At 38.7% G+C, this 22162-nt stretch overlaps 1 protein-coding gene across 2 annotated transcripts in view; it reads right to left on the bottom strand.

Moving 5' to 3' along the window:
- The window catches only part of LOC124188024 (arylsulfatase J), an 850127-nt gene that overhangs the window by 357983 nt on the left and 469982 nt on the right, over nt 1–22162 (bottom strand). For both annotated transcript variants that reach the window (XM_046580288.1, XM_046580289.1), the window contains one exon: nt 9185–9364. In XM_046580288.1, coding sequence (XP_046436244.1) covers nt 9185–9364 — 180 coding nt within the window. The remainder of the gene's footprint in view (nt 1–9184; nt 9365–22162) is intronic.

Genomic DNA, 22162 nt, shown 5'->3' with positions numbered 1-22162 from the left:
ACAAGAAACGTGCAAAGGGGGTCAAAGGCTCAACCCTAAGAACAATCACGTTTGACGATTATAAGGAATGCCTGCTTCAACATGTAGATGTTATAAAGCCTCAGCACCTCATTAGAAATAGGAACCATACTGTCAATAGGATTGTACAAAACAAGTCGGCTTCAAGTTGGTGCGACGATAAGAGGTGGTTGCAGGATGGTGAAACGGAAACCCTACCTTGGGGTTTTGAATCAAAATTACCTGGAGTATTTAAAACCTCAGGTCAAAACCTGGGGTAGGGTATCTGGTGCCTCAAGATGATCGCGTCTTGTGTATATATCTATACATATTTTAGAGTGAAAACACTGTAAATATGTGTAAATATTTTGAGTATGTATAAGTATGAATAATTATTTAGTATTATCTAATTTTGATACTATCAGCCCCGTATCGGTAGATAGACCATCCACATTAGTGAAAAAAAGACAAATTCCGCGAGTGTGAATAATATGTGTATATACATAATATATATACATATGTAAGCTTTGTGGACATGTACACGCATACGCGCCTTCAAGGATTAGACCTCTGGGTGGTGGCGACACGAGATGGACAAGAAAAGAAGCTGGGGAGAGAATAGAAGAAGTTCAGATTGATAGAAAAGAAAGGAGCATGAACATTCAGTTGGACATTCTTTTTTTTTAGATTAGTCACCCACGTGGTGCTTTTCATTCATTTCATTATTAATTTTTTTGTTTTTGTTTTATCAGAATAAATTATGCCTTTTTTTTAGACGAATCACGGTCTGTTATTGTTTCCGTAACCCTTCGACATATTACAAATCAACAACTCTTAGTTTGTGGACAAGAGTAGAAGAAATGGCGAAACTACAATTTGGATGTGAATTGACTGCCGACGAGGACCCCAAGTCTATTACCATTATAATCAAATCCATAACCGATGAAGATGGAAAAAAATTCCACATTTCACAATGTTGTCAGTCATACAAACAACATCCAGAAATTATAAAACTACCAGAATTCAGAAAAACTGCAAATACATTAAAAAAACGTGTTCAATGCAGAAATGTGTGGATAAAGCTAAATGATGAAATCCTAACGCTCTATAAAGATGAAAGTGGCAATATGGCAGTCAAAGACTTTCTGCTAGCAGATATTGCTACCCCGGAACAAACTGCACCAAGCACTGCTGCGAAACAAGTAGTTGAAAACTTAACGAAATTTCTTGAAAAATTTAGTGAGAGAGAAGAACCTACAAGAGAGGAAACAGAAATTTGAACAAACTGTGCGAAAAATTTGATTGAAAAAAGTGAGCGCAAACCAATGGTTACAGACATATGAAAGCGAATGTGATCGATCGTGTATTGGAAGTGACGTTGAAAAAATTGAAGCTCTGAGATTATTCTTGGATGATGGAGTAAAGGATTGGTTCAACTCTATGTTGATCGAACACACATTAAACTCCGAATGGAATAAATGGAAAGAAAATATTTTATCAACTTTTGCAGATAGAGGTTGGTCATCTGTCACTCTTGCAATAAACTACAAGTATTTCACCTGTTCAATTCTGGAGTATGCATTAAAAAAAGAACATTTATTATTGGAATCCAATAAAAATATGGATAACAGAACATTGGTAGATCTAATTGCTGATGGACTACCAACGTTCGTTAGAAACAAAATTGACAGACAGGACACCACAACTCCAGTTAAATTATTAAGTGAGTTAAGAATATATGAAAACATGAGAAAGAAATCAAACAAAGTAAATGAAAACAAACCATAGATGATGAAAACAGAAGCAAGATCCAATTTGAAACAGCCATGTGAAATTTATGAGAGCAGAGGATATAAAAACAGATATCACCATGAAGATTTGTGTTGGTTCAAAGAAGACAAACACAAAACCACTGAACAAAAAAGAATGACTAATACTATACTGGAAATTGACAACACAAAAGATCCAAAAAACTAGATTTCCCCACCCTAGTTGAGGTCAAGGTGATACTAAACGAAAATACTGAATGCAGAGGTATTTATGAATGCAGAGGTATTTATGATTCTGGTTCAAATATCATACTGATAAACTCCAAATTGGTGAAAATAATAAATTTAATGAAAGGAAACTTCATTAGCACAATAAAAACAATTAGTGGTAGGGGTAAAACTAATGGCTTAATAACAGTAAATGCAAATATACTCAACATTACAGATAAAATCAATGCATTTGTGTACAACAATGACGAATTCAATTATGATATGATCTTATCACTAGATACTAGAAAAAGATTTGGATTGACCCATGATAGGAATTTAAATATCCAATTACAAGAAGAAATAAAGTCCAAAGAAAATAATGATAATTTACCAAAAGATGAGTTATACATTAGAACAAAATTCAATAACAAAAACAACATACAAAGTAAAGAAGATCTTGAGATGAAAAATGAATCTGATTAATTTCAAGTAAATTTTAATGAGGGTATTAATATAGATGAATTCTCTTCGGATATGGAAGTTAAAAACTAACCAAAGAAGTAAGATAAATACCCTATTAGATAACTATAAAAGTATTTTCGCAAAGGACAAGTACGATGTGGGTAAAGTAAAGAATTACGAAGCTTCCATAGACCTACAAGTAGATAAATATTGCTACAAACGACCGTATAGATGTTCGTTAGAAGATGAAGTGGAAACTGGAAAACAGGTAGCTCAATTATTGAAACGTAACTTAATTGAGGAATCCTGCAGCCCAGTCGCAGCACCATTCACATTGACTTGTGGAAGAGATGAAGGAAAGAGGACTAGACTGTGTATCGATTCTAGAGATATAAATAAACTAATAGTACCCCAATCGCAACCCTTTCCCTTAATTGAGGATTTGATGGTTAAAACTATTATATGATTGCAAATTTTTGACAACGCTTGGCATAAACTCAGCTTTCTGGTCCATACCATTGTGAATTGGAGATCGTCAACAAACTGGATTTGTGACGCAAGAAGGTCATTATCAATGGACCTGCCTACCTTTTGAATTGAAAACGTCTCCGGCCATATTTCAAAGGATTTGAGTGAATATAATTCTAAAATACAACTTATCAAATTTCGTTATGAACTATATAGATGATTTAATGATTTTCTCAAGAACGTTCGACGAACATTTAGACCACTTAAAGAAATTACTATATACAATTATGGAAGAAGGATTCCGTCTTGAACTGACAAAATGCAGATTCGTAGCTAACTCAGTCAAATATTTTGGTCACATCATTATGGAAGATACTATAACTCCCTTGAAAGATAATCTAAAATCTATAATAGACTTCCCGACACCACAAAATAGGAAACAAATATGACAATTCCTAGGCAAAGTCAATTTCTATGGAAAATATATTCCCAACGTTTCAATACTGCTCGACCCTCCCCGCAACTTGCTGAGAAAGGATGTGAGATTCGATTGGTCTAATAATTGTGAAATTGCCTTCAGCAAAGTAAAAGAGTATTTGTGCTCGAAACCAATTCTGACCATCTATAACCATAAGGCTGAAACTTTTATCTGTACAGACGCGAGCATCAAAGGTATCGGAGCTATCTTGAAACAGACACAGAAAGATGGTACGCAAAAACCCGTAGCATACTTTACAAAAAAATTAAGTGATTCACAAAAAGAGAAGGAAGCAATTTTCTTAGAATATCTAGCTATTAAGGAGAGCTTAAAATTCTGGCAACATTCGCTAATTGGTAATACATTCCTTATCTACACAGACCACAAACCATTAGAAAATTCAAATATGGAAAACAGAACAGATGATGAATTGGGTGACATGACATTATATCTATCGCAATACAATTTCAAAATTAAAGACAATCCCGAAAAGGAAAACACGGAAGCTGACTGCCTCAGCAGAAATCCTGTTTACGAACACTATGAAAATGAGAAAGACAGATAAAAAAGGGTTCATTTTATAAGCATAGAAGATATAAAAAACGACCAGAGGCACAACACATGTTGAAAAAACAATAAGTACCTTATTATGGAAAATAACATCTATTGCAAAAAAAACAAAAAGAAAAGGAAAAAAATAGTCTTCAGTGAGAATTACAGTAAAATATTAATAAAGATAATCCATAAAAAATTCTGTCATATTGGGATTAATCAAATAGAAACAAAATAGAAACCATGTTATATAGCACCACATTTATCAAACATAAGAAAAATTTGCAAAATTTGTGATATCAGTTGTAACGTGGCATTCTTGATGCCCGTTACAAGGGGCTCCTTGAACCTTGGGCGGAATCAAAAATTTAGGAATTTCCGAAATTGAGTCGCGAAGTTTTTGGAAAAGAGCGCCAGGACTAGAGTCACGCATCCGAAACTACGAGAGGGGACACTTTAGCGACCAGCGTAAGATATTTCAGTTTTTTTTGTTTTTTTTATTTTTCGAGTTACAACGGCATCAGGCAAGAAGTCGACACCGAATTCGAGGAAAGTGCGAAGTGGCGGACTAGCGACAATTGCGAAGGAAGGATGTCGAGGCTGCGGAGGGGAGCCGACGCAGATCCCCGCATCGCGGGAATCCAAGGTGGACGCGATTCCCGCTGGCGGCCGGTGCGCCGCAGCCTCTTCCCCTTCACCCCGCCAACAATTGACCAGCGAACTTGCGACGGACCGACTAGCGACGAGGGAGCACCACGCTCACCGCCAAGACGTCATGGAGCTGCGCGGAGGACGAGATTGCGAGCTAGCTTTAAGTTCTGCGCGGCGATGCGATCGAAGGTGCGCGTCGAGTTGCGCGATCGACGAAATCGATGACGGATCGATTATTGCGTATTCTTGGGGGTATGACGTCACGTGTGGGATGGCGTACCGAGATCCGTGTTGCGGCTGGTGGTAGGTTTTTGAAACCACTCTATTTCTGGCGGTCGTGATTAGTAGTCACGTTTTGGGCGAGTTTCGCGAAGCAATGGAGTCGCCCAAAAATCGCGAAGGGAATGGAAAGGGGGTTACAAGAATGTAGAAGGTAAGCGCTGCTTCTATCCCCGCGATTGAATTTCGAGCATAATTGTGAAAAGGCTTGCCGAGTAACGGATAGCCGTTTTGGATTTGCGTTGTAGAAAAGTACTCGAAATTCTTTTGCCGATTCTCTTGCTTGATGACCGTAGCCTGAGTACGCGAGTTAGAGTAAAGTAAATTTTGAGTTTCTGAAAAAGTTGAGTAGAGTCACGGGTTTCAGTTGAATCTTTCTCGTTAGTGAAATCAAGTATAGCCGAATTTTGCTGTACCGGGTCGAGCCGCGTTATCGTTTTTTTTTTTGTGTCACCTCTCGAGTAGGTCGGGAAGTACCGAATTGGAGTGCTAGGATTAGCGGGTAACGTTTTGGAGGATTTTGAAAAGAATTAAGTTCGGATGCGTTGCGATTGCGTATAGTTTAGGTTACGTTTAGTTGCGCCTGCATTGAGTTCCGTACCCCTTATTTAAGATGAGGTAGTTTGAGTTGGGTTACTTTGAGCTTGTGTTTAGGTGAAGTTAAATGTAGTGGTGCTTGCGCTTAGTTAAGTTTACCTTTAGTTAAGATAGTGTTTAGTCGAGGTTAGGCGATGTATAGTCATAATTGCCGTTGCGTTGCGCAGCAGTTGAGACGAGAAGTTTGAGCATGGTGTTTTAAGTTTCGAGACCTGACGGCGCACCGTCGAATAATTAGTTTTAGTTTCATTTCGAGCAGTAATCGCCATGGAGAACAAATGGCGAATTTGCAAATTGAGAACTGCGTATGAGGATTTTGTGATCGTCGAGGGACGTTTTAGTTAGGGAGCCCCGAGCTCATTAGAGTGAGAAATAGAGTAGGTTACGTGTAATTTTCTATTTAGTTTTAGACTCGCGATGAGCGATTTTTGAATTATATTTTTTTTTTTGTTTTGTATCACCGCTATTGTGAAATATAAGATTTTATTTTACTTTTGTTAAATAGCATGTATATTTCGAGTGTCTCTCTCTCTCTCCAAAAATTACCCCTCCCCTCTCCGCGGTACTGAGCTATCGAGCATATGCCCCAGGAATAGCGTATTAATGATTTCGAGGCGTGTTAATCACGCCAGGCGCCCAACAAAAACTTTGCGATATTGTTTTAGATCCAGGGTACATCGTGGACGCCAAATTATTGTGCACGCGGTAGGTTCTCGGTCATTTTTTCCGAGTGACCGAAGAGCGGGAAAAATCCACGTCACACTGTATAAAAAACAAGACAAGACTAAGTGATAAATTTGGACCGATGTCACATCTAGGTCCAGCAGAAAGACCATTCCAAGTAATGTCCTTGGATATAATCGGTGGATTCGGTGGACAAAGATCGACTAAAAGATATCTACATCCACTAGTAGACCTCTTTATGAGATGTGCTTATATCTTATGCTCGAAAAACCAACTGGCTCAAGACTTCATAAAGTTAATTGAAAAGATTCCGAAAGAAAATGCGATTGAGGTACTACTCGAAGATCAATACCCAGCAATCAACTCAAAAGAATTCAAAAATCACCTTCAAGAGAGAAACATTGAATTAATTCTCACAGCGGTAGATGCCCCCTTTTCCAACGGACTAAACGAGAGCCAGAATCAAACCCTCGTAAATAGAATAAGATGTATGCTCAATAACGACTGTGAAAAGAAGGCTTGGTCGAAGATCGCAGAAGTATGTGTAAATGCATACAACAAAAAAGTTCATACCGTTACAGGATTCTCTCCTGTATACCTGATGAATGGAGAGTCCATGGACCTACTACCTTCGGAGTTGAAAATTATAAGCGACTGTTCTAAAAATCTAGAACAAGACCGAAAGATAGCACTGCTCAAATCAAAGAAATCACACGAATACAACAAAACTTTATTTGATAAAAACAGAATAAAGCATGATTTTCAAAAAGGGGATATGGTCTATGTAATAAATGGCAATAAACTAAATAGGAAAAAAATGGACGAAATAAGAATTGGCCCTTTCGAAATAGAAGAAAAAATTTCGGATTCAGTTTTTAAAATAAACACTGAAAGCGGTAAAAAATTTATGGGCTTATATCATGTCACGAAGCTTATTCCCATTGCAGAATAATTCCTGATACTCTAAGCTAAATTCACTTTTGAAGAGAATTGAGCACCTTAAGGGGGGGAGGTGTAAGCTTTGTGTACATGTACACACATACCCACCTACAAGGATTTAGACGTCTGGGAGGTGGCGACACCAGATGGACAAGAGAAGAAGCTGGGGAGAAAATAGAACAAGTTCGGATTGATAGATAAGAGAGGAGCATATCCATTTAGTTGTTGATTCTTTTTTTTAGGTTAACCCACGTGGTGCTTTCAATTCGTTTCATTATTAATGTTTTTGTTTTTGTTTCATCAAAATGAATTATGATTTTTTTTTAGACGAATCACGGTGTGTTATTGTTTCCATAACCCTTTGACATATTATACATATGTTCACATTTCTCTTTTTCTATCGCCCCATAGGTATACTGATGAGACAGAAATCAGTACTGCACCTTCAAAAAAAATGTCCTCGTCATGTAACAGTAGGCTGAATCTTTATGTCTGTACATCAATCAGCTGTTTTTCGCTTATTTTTTAGTAGATCTTTACCTTCATCTTCTGTTTTTGAACTATTGTGATATGTTAATTCTAAGATGAGTTATTACCAGTTAAACATATTCGATTTTTATTCACAAAAAAATCAACTTCAAACTAATATGGAATGAAACTTTCGATTCTCAATCAATTCCACTCCTAATATTTTTCGATACTAAAGTTCTATCGCTCTGTAATATATGCAGAAATAAAAATACAGCGGCGCATTTCAATAGGATGATTTTTTAATTCGTTCGGCGCATGATTTTTCAAGGTAATACCATGATATCAATGTGCTTCTGCTATTATGTAAGACAACGCAGATTCTTTAATATCAAAACTGCATATACATTTGAATTTTTGCTAAAAGAAAAAAAAATGTGAACCTCGTAACTAGTTAAATACATGAGTACACCTTTCTTCGATCATTATTAATCAAAGCTATCAGGTTATTGTGTGTGCGTGCGTGATGGCAAAGCTGCCGTATTTACAATGATTTTATTCTGATTACATGTTTTAAGTGTTCACAATACAGCCATATATATTTGAAATTCGTCGCGAGAAGACACATTTTGGACTAGTGTGTGAAGCTTGTTGACATGTGCACACCTGAGATGTCTTTATGATGAAACATCTCTTTACATATGCCAGGTTCGATTCCTGGCTTCATCGTTAATTTTTCAACTCACCTGAAAATTTCGAAATTGTACTCTTCTCTAATACAGCCATAGTTGGAAAAAATTAACGAAAATCGAAGCATGTTGTCAACGTGCTGGAGATCACTCCATTGAAAACTGTAAGAGTTCAGAAGTTAAGTGCATCGTCTGCGTAAAAACCAATGAAACTCCTGAATATAACGTGATATTAATCAGAGGGTAAACGACACTGAAAAGTATGCATCTCTAAGTTGTTATTACGGAAAACTATAATCTACAAAAATTTTCCGTTTCGTATCATCACTCGGACCAGTCCCCTATACCACAGTTGGTACAAAAGAAAGTTGAAATACCCAAAGAGTCTTTGCCACATTTATAACTTTCATAACAACCAAGATTGTGATGCAGTCGTTTCTGTGAAGAATTTCAGTTGCATCCAACAACCTGGCCCCTTATAAGGCTGCAACTAATCCGAAAATAGAAATATTTTTCATGTCAATATTGAACGAACTGCAACCTTGTAATTTAGTGATCGTAAAAGCTTCACCGAATTAACACAGACACGCACTGACTATAATTTGGTTGCGCTTATCCTGAGCATACCGTGGAATCTTGCAGACCACGCTCAGATCTTGCCAACCTTTGGCAGACTATGAGCAGATCGAGTGTGGACGAAAATTTTCAAACGCACGCAGGTTCAACTTTCTTGAATTAAAGTATGTTGACCTCTGGACCTTTTTTTCACATTTTATCGCTGGTAATCCTCAGCATATGATAATTATCAAAAGATCTAAATATAACACAGAAAAAAGCACAAAAAATCAATTCAGTGGAGAAACGAAAATTCAGAACCAATCCTTGTCCGTCACAGAAAAAAATAAAAGCCGTCAAACATTGATTCTGAAGAGAGGACATACCTTCCCAGAGTGTGTTCTTGACTCCTCTCAATGGCCAGTTGGACGCTGCGTTGAGATTGAAGCCGGCTGCTGGGCCACCGTTGTCAGTTGAGAAAACTATGATACTATTGTGCAACATGCCGCGTTGACGGAGCGCTTCAACCACAATGCCCACAGAATCATCAAGTTTGCTCAGCATCGCTGATATATTGGAAAAAAAAGAAACAATTCATAATACGTATCCATAAGCGGGGCAAAATACTTGTACGATAATTTGGCTTCGAGTTGTGAGACTCCAGCCGCGTGCACTTTCGTGACTTGAACATTAGGCACTAATTTCTTTAGGCAATAATAATGGTTGAACAAAGAAAAAATGCGAAGGGCAGCACAGGCCTTTTTGGGACGCTGAAAATAAGCCATTGGTTGTCCAAATATCTTAGACTTGGTGAAAAAATATAGGTAATAAAGCGGTACGACTAATCAAATAATTATACTATATGATTAAAAATGAATATTCGTTTATTCTGGAAGTAAGTTGGATACTGTTGCGGGATCGCCGCAGGCTCCTCGTTATCGGCGACATCTCTGGCAGAGGCGTGAGAGCGGGGACCCGCGGGCGGCAGTCGATGCCTGACTGGCGAACATGTAAGAGTGTGATGTGACAAACAATAAAGATATACTTAAGCTTTCATAAAACGGTCTGAAGTGTAATCAGTTATCCTGACCTCTGCTCGAAACTTCCCGAATTTTTGGAGTTATGGTGTTTGGCGTTCAGAAATGAGCATAATTTGAGATGTTTCTGGGAGAGGCGAGTATGCGGGATAATCACACTTTTGCTATTGCATTGTTATACATAAAGAGAATCGATAAACCTCCTCCGCCAAATGGTTAATTTAAAATGAATAATAATACACCTCTACTGTCTGATGGTTACCACATACATACAAGTGTAAATGATTAACGGAGATATGAATTTGAAAACTGGTGATTTCGAAAAATTAACGACGGAGCCAGGAATCGAACCTGGTATCTAGAGATGCTTGACCGGAGCCTTACTCCACCAGACCACCTAGCCACCCTGACTCTGTTGTCGTTAATTCCTCTCATCACCAGTAAGTTCAAATTTGTTTTTTTGTGCTTTGTATGTGTGTACATAATTAACTTTCGATATCGGATCGTTATTATGAGGATGCTTAATAATGAACCTTGTAATACGGCATTCTGACACACGTGTTAATGATCTCTGATTCCCTTCATTTCGCGCAGTAAATGTCCAATGTCAACGAACGGCGATTCTCTCACAACAAGGTCAGTCATAAATAATAGTTTCTTGACCTCAGGAATTTTGAAATAAATATTTTTCTTGGAAATGAAGGGCAGTAACGACAACCAAAAAATTGTTTACGCTTCGGCTCGGGTGGGGGCCCTACTCTGAACGATTATATATTACCAGAACCATCTCTCACGAGAAAAGAATATTAGGTAATAGGAGTAAATTACTTGAAATTAATCTTTTACAGAGAATTATGAGATAAACAAGATGCAACTTGTGCCGATATAATTGAAAGAAAATCACCTGGTAATAGCGTGCGGATATTTCAAATTTGATGAACAAAACGATAAAAACAATAATTAGAACTAAAATTAAAACCAAAGTACGCTAAAAAACCAATGTTGATTTGAAAAAAAAAAGAACGATACGAAACTCCCACGCATTCATCTTAGTTTTTAAATTGATTTAGACACCCAACCGAAATTTACAACACAGATCGATTTTAGAACTTGCTGATCCTCTAGCGTGCAAACGGAAAGAGAACGAAATCAGCAAGTAGTAAGAAAGATAAAATGAGACAACGGGTTCAATAGTGTAACGTGGCATTTTCAATGCGCGTTCCAAACGGCTGCCCGAACCCTAGATGGAACTTGAAATTAGGGATCCCACGGATCAGACCGCGAATCCTTTCAAAAAAAGAGCGGCAGGACAAAAGTCACGCATCCGATACTCCGAAGGGGGGGGGGGGCAATTTTCGGTTTGGCAAAGACGATTTTCAGGATTTTTGTTTATTTTTTTTTTGGTTTAGAGTACATGCGGCATCATATACGGGATCGGCGGCACATTCGAACGACGTTACCGAATTGCAGTCGCGACGGACCGCGACGATAGGAGGGCCTCGCGCGAGACTACGGAGAGAGCGACAACGTAGAACTCTGCCGCGATGGAACCCAAGGCGGACGAGATTCCCGTTGGTGGCCGGCGAGCCGTAGCCTCCCCCTCACCACACTGACGTCAGGCAACCTCGCGAAGTCGTCACTACGCCACTGTCGAACCAGAGATGAGTAGGGAGATCTCCAACGCTCGGCTTGTCGTGATACCAGCTAGATTGGAGCGTCGACGTGACACCTCGGCAGCCACGCACCGAAGGTGGCCCATTTCCGACCTGACACCTAGGCGGCCATGCACCGAAGGTGGCCCACAATCGTGTACATATAGATATACTCGGTCGCTCGAGCAAGTGGTTGCCAATCGCATCCTTGTCCCCGCTCGCACAGATGTTTCCTGGAATGCAAGAATTGGGATTTTTCTTGTTTCAATTATGATTGTCAGTGAATAAAAGTATCTCCAGATTTGATAAATTTTGGATTCAATTAGCGGACGCTGAACCAAAATAATTAACCATTCCCAGCCCGAATACTTATTTTTTTTTTTTAATAAATATTATTTTTTTATTGATATGAAAATATGTGACGCCTGGTGTTCTCCAATATTTGTACACGCAGTCTATGTAAAACTATGCGAAGCCAGCTCGATAACATTTATGTAAAATGTGCAATGGGCAAGTGGTTGGGGGAAATTATTTTTTTCTCGAACTGAATCTTCCAAAGAATCATCAGCGAATTCCGAGCAAGCTCCGTAAACATATCAAGCAAACAGACGTACACGGACGTAGCTGTAGCGCAGCTGAGTGGATACCACATGAGGGTGGGGTATTGCGGGACACGGGTTCGATCCTGGGTCGCTTTTTATTTTTTTATTTTGTTTTTTATTTATTTATTTATTTCTTTTAGAAGAGAACAAAGAATTGAAACAATAAAATACCGAGAGTGAATCGATTTGTTCCCCGTTTTTGGCGCCTCTTTTTTTTACTTAATCCCCGCCCCTTTTTCATTACGGGTAACTCAGAAGAGAGAAAATAAATGAAAGTGAGAGTGGACCGACTTTTTTTTTCCTTACATTTTTTCTTATTTCATATTCTTGCTTAATCCCGCTTTCTTTTTTGTGTTTTTGATAACCGAGAAGAGAAAAAAAGAATGAAAAAAAAAACAATTCCGAGAGTGTGTAGATTTTTCTCCATTTTTTTTTTCCGTTTCGTTATTTGGTAACCCGGATCAGAAAAATTTCAGCTATCTTTCTCGCAATCATGTGTCGGCTGATCAATCCTCGCGTGCTCTTAGAAGAGAATATATATATATATATATATATATATATATTTCCGGTTTATTGTTTTTTGCAGTATACTTCGACTTCGCCGGTCGACTCTCGATTCAAATATTTATGAGAAATTGTGCATGTACATCTCGAAATATATCCCGAAATGACGAAGTTTACAATGTATTACCATAAAAGTTTGAATCAAATATCGAGGACCCTGACTTGTGTCTGGAATCAGTAGAATCACCGACGTATCATTAATTGTCATTGCAGTTGATTTCTACTTTTCCTAAATATCATTGAATACCCTGAAAATGTTCTGAAAATATCCTTGAATTTTTTATGGATTCTTTAGTAGGCACCACGAATAAAATGCGTATGCTCTATTCGAAAGGGTGACCAATGTAAATAATGTCGCACGAAAGCTGGTTGTGTTGGGATAATGGTCAACATGGAGTCGAATGCACTATGTCCACTCCTTGTGCTGTCATTTCAAACAGAACAATCTCTAGGAAGACGTGCACTTGGCCAAACAATCAACGAACGTACGTCAGAAAATAGAATAAATGTTGTCATTACCCAATATTATTATTATTCTTATCACTATCAGGAATATCATCATTATTATTATTAGTCTTTTTTGTATGGTTTTTATTTTTACTGCAGAAATTTTGGTTACATGCGATTGAGTATAGTGTTGACCACTACTGCCAACGCTCGTTCCTCCGTCGTCCGCGGGTCCGAAGACGTCTCCTTCGACGGACCGTCAGTCTGCTTTCGGAACCGCGGATTCCGAGACACTCGCTTGTCCCGCTTGTTCAAGGTGGATCTGGCCACCTTGTGTAATTTTGGAGCATCTGACGCAGATGCGGACGTTTTTTCTTCTTTTTTCTTTTTCGACTTTTTCTTATCCCACCATCGCCAATTTTTTTTTTTTTTTTCTTATTCTCGTTCGGGGTAGCTGTAAAAGCAGAACAACACAACTGAGAGTAACCTATTGCAGTCCACTACAATCATCTACGCTGGTCCGCGTGGAAAATTAAAAAAAAAAACCATATAAGGTCGTATACGACTTCACCCGATTTCTTTTTAACTTTCTATGAAGTAAAAGTTGTAGTTTTCGATCTTCTTTTTAATAACATTGGCATCATAATTTTGACGGCCCTGTAAACTCTATTTTCCATGAAACAATTTTTTTTAAATAGTTTTCTCCAGACAGACCACTTTTCCGTAAGATTCCATAAAAAATCACCAGATCGGGCCCGCCTAGAGTTCTGGACTTAAAAAGTAAAATCTAAATCAAATCATGCGACTGTACAATGTTTTTTTTAGAGTCCACAACCCTACACGACTGCATTCTGACGATTCTTTTACTGAATCTACACATTTCGCCGAAGATTTACTAAAGTTGGTAACAAAATAAGTGTATTCTTTTTATTAAAAAAACAATCAAAATATGCAAATTGCATAAAGTATCCATCCGCGAGCAGGGCTTGCTATACCTCTTACTCTTTCGCAATACCGAATGGAAAACTTACAACCTTCTCCAGCATTGTCTGTGTAAGCTATGTGTAAGGCTCCACTGTATGTTTGGAATGCCGATATTGAAATGGTGAGTAAAAAAGCGCACCGCATGCATCACACAAGTACTTACGATTCGGAGTTTTTGGGACCTCCGCGCTGTCCGAGGCAACACCAGGTTGAGGCGTTGTATTTTCATCCATCCTGCAATGAATAAAATATTCTTTGTACAGATGGGGTGTAGGGAATAAGACCGGAATAAGTCGGGATAGGAACATGTCGGATCAATTGTTATTGAGGAAGGGGGACTCTGCATAGAGGCCTTAACATTTTTTTATTTATGGAAACAAAAGTCGTATCTACAATCCGAAACGATAGATTGTTCGAAATGCTTCAATCGGCGTGTTAGAAAAATTGAAATTGGTATGTAACAAATTGTCGGAAGCGTTGTTTAGGAAATATTTTTTTTTGTTTAAAAAATATGCATCTCCTACAATTTATTAGATTCCGATGAGAATATTTGATGACATGATTGTTGAACGGTTACCAACAAACGCTGATTCGGGATTTCCAAAGCGATTTGTGCGCGTACTCACATTTCGTCCTGGTTGACGATCCGATTTAACGCCTCCATCTCCGTCGCCAAATTGTCAACAGGATTCGTCTGTACATAAGACAAGGAATATGCGATAATTCTGTTTGCAGCATTCAGTTTATTATGACTGCCATTGTTTCGTCCTATGAACGATTAAAATGCTAATCGACAACGCATACTGAAATGTTGATACAGGATATTCTTTTTCAACTCTTACGATTTTGCGTACGCGGGTTAGCGATTTTACCGTTCGTCTGAAAATTACTTTCGTTTTACTATGTACACAAGGGTGGTCGTTAGATGGCTTTTTTTGGAATTTCAATGTTGGATGGTCGTAGATCAGCTTGAAATATATTTTTTTTAAATCTCTAATTTTCAAAAATTTTTATTCTGAGCCCTTAGTGATCCTGCTGGCCCGTAATTTTCTTCGCTTAAAATAAAAATCTGAAAGAGATTAAAAATTTTTTTTTTTATATAGTTAAAGCCGATCTACGACAATCTAACATTGAAATTGCAAAAAAGCAATTTAACGACCAATCTAATATCTATGGGGCATTCCACATCAAATTGCAACCAATGTACCTCACCTCCTCTCATTTTGATAATTTGTTAGTAGGATCTTGCAACCGACCCACAAGGGTCTCGGAATTTTTTTCAGATTTTTTTAGCCACTGGTGAAATTTAAAAAAAAACGGAAAACCAATTTCGAGAACGACATTTTTAAAAATCTGAACAAATTCACACTGATCTTATGATTTAAAATACGATCCCATTATCGTGTCGTGCTTACAAATCATATTTTTAATTATAAAATCAGTGTGAATTTTTTCAGAATTTTAAAAGACGCGTTTTCGGAATTGGTTTTTCATTTTTTTTCTATTTCAGTGGTGGCTAAAGAAATCTGCAAAAAATTCCGACACTGTTTTAAGTCGGTTGAAATCGTGGTTGCAACATCATACAATGATCAAAATCGAAGAGGGTGAGGTGCATGGGTTGTAAATTTGACGTGGAATGCCCCATTCACAATATATATATATTAGGATGGTCGTTAAACGGATTTTTTACGTTAATGGCTTCGAATATAAAAAACCATCTCTAATTTTTTCAGATTTTCATTTCGAGCTTTTAGTGGCCTTATCGGTCAGTGATTTTCTTTTTAATCAGAAAAAAAGGGAATTTTATGATTTCCGGAATCTTGCCTATTGACAGTGGTCTCAGATAGGAAATATCTTCAGGATTACGGAAAAAATTATTCAAAAAATCCCACCTGTGCACAAAATTATTAAGAATCGATTTGAATACCAAAAAATTAAGGATATTTGGAAATTGAGGAAAATGTTTTCCCGAAAGAAAAAAAATAAAAAATAATCGAAAATGTGTACTATATTTTTGGGCATTAGAAGGGAATTCCCCACACATCTTCCTATACAATCAAAAATAAAAACGTTTGCCAATTCAAGGAAAATTAAATAAAGTATAAAATACAACTACAGGTCCTTCCCTTTATTTCTCTTCTTAATCTAAGTAAATAGACGAGCGTCAAACCTGCCGGTTTTTCCATACATGTAAAATAATTATGTTATTTACTTACCATCTTGATACCTCGAGAGCTGGCACTAAACTGAACACTGTGAAGCCTCTTAACTGGCTGCCTATATCAGAAAAGGGGAGGGGTCCATACATTGTTGCTACTGAAATAATTTTGTCGTTCCGATCTCGCATCTCTCAAAATTCTTAAGAAATACACGTCAAGACTGATATAAAATGGGCGTATGTTTTTTTAATGAGGAAAAGTTCTGACAGTAATGGAAAATAGAGATTACTAAAAACACATGTATTGTTTTTTAATAATAATTTTCTGTATCTCTTGTCGTTTACGAGATGAATGCGAAAAAACGCGAATTTCATGGAAAAATCAGATTTAGTGGCACGTACTACCACGCCGGTGTCAGTTACGACTTTTCCGCACAGGGCACTTTTGTAGAGCGTTTAATTCTGAGAAATACTTGTCTATGGTCAAAGCAATGCCATTAAATGCCGCTGAGCTACAGAAATTTAAAGATAAAAAATCTGAGTTTCCGTGTATTTTCGATGGGAAATCTTTACACGCCTTGGTCTAGGACTTAATATTAATATGAACGGCTCAAACTTTCAGGGAATTTTTTTTTTGTCTTTCCAAAAAAATTTCCTGATGGGACCGAAGAAAAAAATAGTCGAAAAAAAGCACCCTAATATACCCCCCTTTGGTCGCTTACCCACCGAAAATGTTGGATCCAAAAATTGAAAGCTCATTGATTTTTTTTTATCACAATCGACTCGGTTTATTGTTTTTTGCATTATACTTCGACTTCGCCGGTCGACTCTCGATTCAATTATTTATGAGAAAATTTGCATGTATATCTCGAAATATATTCCGAAACGACGAAGTTTACAATGTATTACATTGTATGCGATCACGGCTTCCCCCAAATCTAGCTAGCAATTTTTCGATCGTCAGTCGCAACTCGTGTTACGAATGCTCAACATCGTAATCTTGTAATAAGGGAGTGACTTCTGTATGTGCTTTGCTGCGTCGAAAAACATACAAAAATGGATAAAAACAAACCGCAACGTGCGCGCGATCTCTGCGCTTACCGTGGTTGTAAGAATTCTAAATTTACGGGAACAAAACTATACAGATTTCCTGTGGCAGGAGATTGCCGCCTTGATGCGTGGGTAAAAAATACCGGTAAGTGTTGCATTGTAATTATTCGCATTTTTTTTCGGAATGGAAAAGTGCAAGAATCTCGGAGAACATTGAAATCCAAAATAACTGACTCTATGCGAAAAAGGATGTACTGAAGAATGCTTGGTATATTTATTTCTTAATTTTTTTAAAAAATTTTTTTTTTATTTTTTTTCGATTCTATCAAGCATACAAATTTTTTTTTTTTAAATTTTATCTCCTAAATGAAAAATGAGTGCTTTCATGCATCATGAGAGACGTCTGCCCTGTGGCAGACGTCTGCCGAGAAACGTATGCCGTGTTTCTTGATAATGCAAAAAACTTGTAAAAAAATTGTGGTGGGAAAAAATTGTTGAACAAATTTCCGTTCATGTTCCTTTCTTATATTATAGAATGAATTTGTTCTTTTCTCTGAACATGTATGGAATTGTTCAGAATTTTCACTCCATTTTAAATTCAATTTTTATAATTTTGGTAAAATCGTGAAGGGTGAATTTTTGATACATGTTAGGAGAAATATTCCGTGTTGCATCTGAGAAGTATGCGGGGTATTAAACGATCAGAAATTAAACCTATATGAATTCTCGAAAACAGAAATTTTCGCAAAGAGACAATTAAAAAAAAAATCATTGCACTTGCTTGCAAATATATTTACATTAATTTCATAGTAGAAGAAATAAAGTTTTCTGAAGGTTTTCTGAACAACATTTTTTTAAACGATTGATTTCAAACTTTTTCACTTTACGATGACAACAAAAAATGTTCTTCGCATCTGCAGAATGTTTTTTTTTTACTGATTTTCACCTTATCTCAAAGTCCTCAAAATTATCACCAAAACTCACTTTTGGTAGGAAAAAAAAATTCTTCTATCGAGTTTCAAAGTCAATATATTCACACGGCGCGGTTTGGCGCAGATGAGTCACTTGTTAATGCAGGTACATTTTTTCCGAAATCGCAGGCAATAAGTACTTGCTGACTTTATCACCGGAAACATTACGGACGTGGGGGTTATGCCGGGAGCATTTCAGCCCGATGTACTTCATTGGCAACAGAATTTCGCAACAGGCGATTCCTCTCATGTTTCTCGAGAGTGTTGACGATTTGAAGGCCAACCCGGAAGTCCGACCTTCATCCACATATGTGGAAGGTCCAGTGGATGATTGCGCAGTCTGTACAATGGTAAGTGATGCAATTTCTCTTGCAATGCCGCACCCGGTCGAGTTCGAGTCGTTGATTCTCAACGATTCTGCCGATGAACCGGTGCCGTTCATTTCCGCGTTTGCGGCGAACCACTCTGTCATACCGGCGGGTACCGTTTCCTCGGGTTTGACGGAAACGGTGCTTGTTATGCCTTGTGACTCTGTAGAGGTACAAAGCACAGGTGAGTCCGCCTTTGATACGGTTAACTCGTCGGCATCGGCGTGTGTGCCTACGGGCGTAGGTGAAGAAGATTTGCACGTTTCGGAGCATGCGCGTAAGTATAGGAAGACAGTGGTGAGCTTTGCTGATTCGGATGACGAAAATTGCACGTGGATGAGTGTAGAACCGCAACCCGATGATAGTAACCCTGCATGTCAGACGCCTGAGGGACACATGTCATGTGTGGGTGATCTGTCACTTCATGCAAAAGTGTTGCGTCATCTGCGTAAACAAAATGCCGCTTTGATACGGGAAAATGCATCGAAGACGAAAACGATTCGACAACTCCGTCAGAAGCTGAAACGAGCTTTGAGGACAGGTGCACGTGTGGAGAGAAAAAAATTGTCCCTCGATAGTTTTCTTGATCAGCAAAAGAGTTTGCGGCCGACAGCAAGAACGATGATGAAGCTCCAATTGCACCGGAAAAATGCTCCTTACTCGGAGGAAGAAAAAGATCTTGCAAAGCAGCTTTTTTATTACTCAGCGTCTGCGTATACGCGTTTGAGAGATGCAGGATGCATGTTTCCGGCAGAAAGTACCGTGCGCAATTGGATCTCGGAGGTTGACATAAAACCCGGCTTCTGCGATTTCATATTCCAGAAGTTGAAAGTCAAAATTGAAGAGTTGCCTATCGAAAATAGGGTATGCGCTCTAAAATGGGACGAGATGACAATCAAACAATTTGAAGAATATTCGGAGAAATTCGATTGCATCGAAGGTCTGGTTGATCTCGGCCCACTCGGTCGAAGGGATGAACGCGCGCGCTACGTCTTCGTTTTTTGCGTCGACAGTTTGAACGCAAATTAATCATGGCGTCAACAACTCGCGTATTTTCTTCCCGGCACTGGCATGAAAGCCGAGGAGATTCATACCTTGGTCGATGAATGCCTCCGTCGATTGCATGAAGCTGGAGCCGTAGTTCACCTCGTGACATGTGATCAGGGTCCCTCGAACCAAAAATTGTTCAATTCTTGTTTAAAAGTGTCAAAGGAGAGTCCGTGCTTTATGAGCGGTGGCCGAAATTACTTTGCGTCATTCGACTTTCCTCATTTGATAAAACGTTTTTTGAGCACGTTGCGAACACACAAAATACTGTACTGGAGGGGCAGATTATCGCTTCGTACGAAGATTTTGTAAAAACTTGGAGATACGATAACTGCAGTACTACCTCGAATCTACTCTCTCACATCTCCGAGGCGCACTTGTTTCCATCGTCCTTTCAGGCGATGAACGTCAAGCGTGCTTTTCAAATTTTGAGCCGCCGTTTTGCAGCGGCAATAACAACTGCAGGCAAGGATCCGCACGGGCTCAACACGGAAACGTGGCAGGCTAGCGCAGCTTTTGCTGAGCGTATGAATAAAGTCATCGATTCATGCAATGCCTATGAGCTTTTGTGTCGAAATCCTGATAAGCGTCCGCTTGCCGACAAGAATCCCGAGATCGAGGAAACGCTGACAGAGTTCGTGAAGTTTTCTTCGGAATGAACGATTGCTGACCCAAGGAGAAAGGGGATGGCTGAAAAAACTTCGCAACCACCGGTAATGAAAAAGGTGCCTTGTCTGAGAGGTCTGCCTCTGACAGTAAGAGCTATTCTACTCACGTAAACGACGATAAAAGAGAAGTATCCCGGATTCGAGTTGGCAGCCGGACTGTGCAACCAAGATTCCGTCGAACACCTCTTCTCGAAATTTCGCCAGCGAGGTGGTCACAACCCAAATCCCACGGCTCGGATGGTTCGCTTGTTTCTGAGACACATTCTTTCTACCGGATACATCGGCAGCGGCAGCAGAGGAAATGTACAATGTCCTGACGCCGTTGCTTTGATAGAACCCTGCACGATGGTAGCTCGGGCTTTCGATACGCCAGAGAGTATGCCTGCGGATCCCACCGAACACGAATTCGACGAGGATACGGCAGAAGTTGAAAATGCTGTGGAAGCTCTGAGGCAAGAGCAGGAAACAGAAATGGCAAATGCGGAGACGTCGAAAGAAACGAAGTTGCCGAGCTACGAACTTTGTGCAATCAATTATTTTGCTGGTTACGTAGCTCAGCGCAACCTGCGCAAATTTCCGTGCAATCGATGTCGTTTTGAAACCCTTAAAACTCCGATGGAAGCGTCATCGCCGAATGAGGTGTATACTGAACTTCGGGAATATGAACATGCTGACGCTGATGCGCCATCGGTGTCATATCTGAGCCGGCCCACAGACAAGTTCGAAAGCATCGTCAGATCGCAACTCGAAGCTTTTTATCGATTGTGGAAGACGCACTGGACTTGCGAAGGTCTTTTGATCAATCTTATAGATGATATTATTACAGATACTGCCAGATTGTATCCTGACTGGTTTCACGAAGGTGATGAATGCCTTCAGCATCGCATAGAGCTTCTACGCTTTATGGTCAAAGTGAAGGTTTTCGCTCAGACTACATTCAACAATCGGGCAGTAGGATCATCTCGTACTATACACAAGCTGAACAGTAAGTTACAAAAAATTAAAGGTATTTAAATTGAATCGAAGGCTCTTAATGCGAAGATGTACCCTGACGTCAACCGGAGGCTCCATAGCTGCGCTTCATGACACTTTCTGTTGTAAAGACGTACCCGGGGAGGCTCAGTGAGTTGCGCTTAAGTATTCTCTTATTGAAGTCGTACCTGGCGATTGCCAGAGGCTCTATGAGATGCGCTTCATGTATTTCCTTTTTTTTTGGTTTGAAGTCGTACCTGCCGATTGCCAGAGGCTCTATGAGCTGCGCTTCATGTATTTCCTTTTTTTTGGTTTGAAGTCGTACCTGGCAATTAACAGAGGCTCTGCGAGCTGCGCTTCAAGCGTATATAAATTTTTTGGTTGAATATCGGAAAATGGCATATAGCCCTAATGGCTAGCTAGTTTACATGCTATAATAATTTAACTGGCGAATCACTGGAAACAAACGGAAAAAAAAAATGGAGAAAAATCTACACACTCTCGGAATTGTTTTTTTTTCATTCTTTTTTTCTCTTCTCGGTTATCAAAAACACAAAAAAGAAAGCGGGATTATTCGCTAAAAGAATTCGCTGATGATTCTTTGGAAGATTCAGTTCGAGAAAAAAATAATTTCCCCCAACCACTTGCCCATTGCACATTTTGCATAAATGTTATCGAGCTGGCTTCGTATAGTTTTACATAGACTGCGTGTACAAATACTGGAGAACACCAGGCGTCACATATTTTCATATCAATAAAAAAATAATATTTATTAAAAAAAAAAAAATAAGTATTCGGGCTGGGAATGGTTAATTATTTCGGTTCAGCGTCCGCTAATTGAATC

The sequence above is a fragment of the Neodiprion fabricii genome, chromosome 1 (assembly GCF_021155785.1).
Source record: "Neodiprion fabricii isolate iyNeoFabr1 chromosome 1, iyNeoFabr1.1, whole genome shotgun sequence".
NCBI lineage: Eukaryota > Metazoa > Arthropoda > Insecta > Hymenoptera > Diprionidae > Neodiprion > Neodiprion fabricii.
This window is presented reverse-complemented; position numbering and strand designations above follow the sequence as displayed.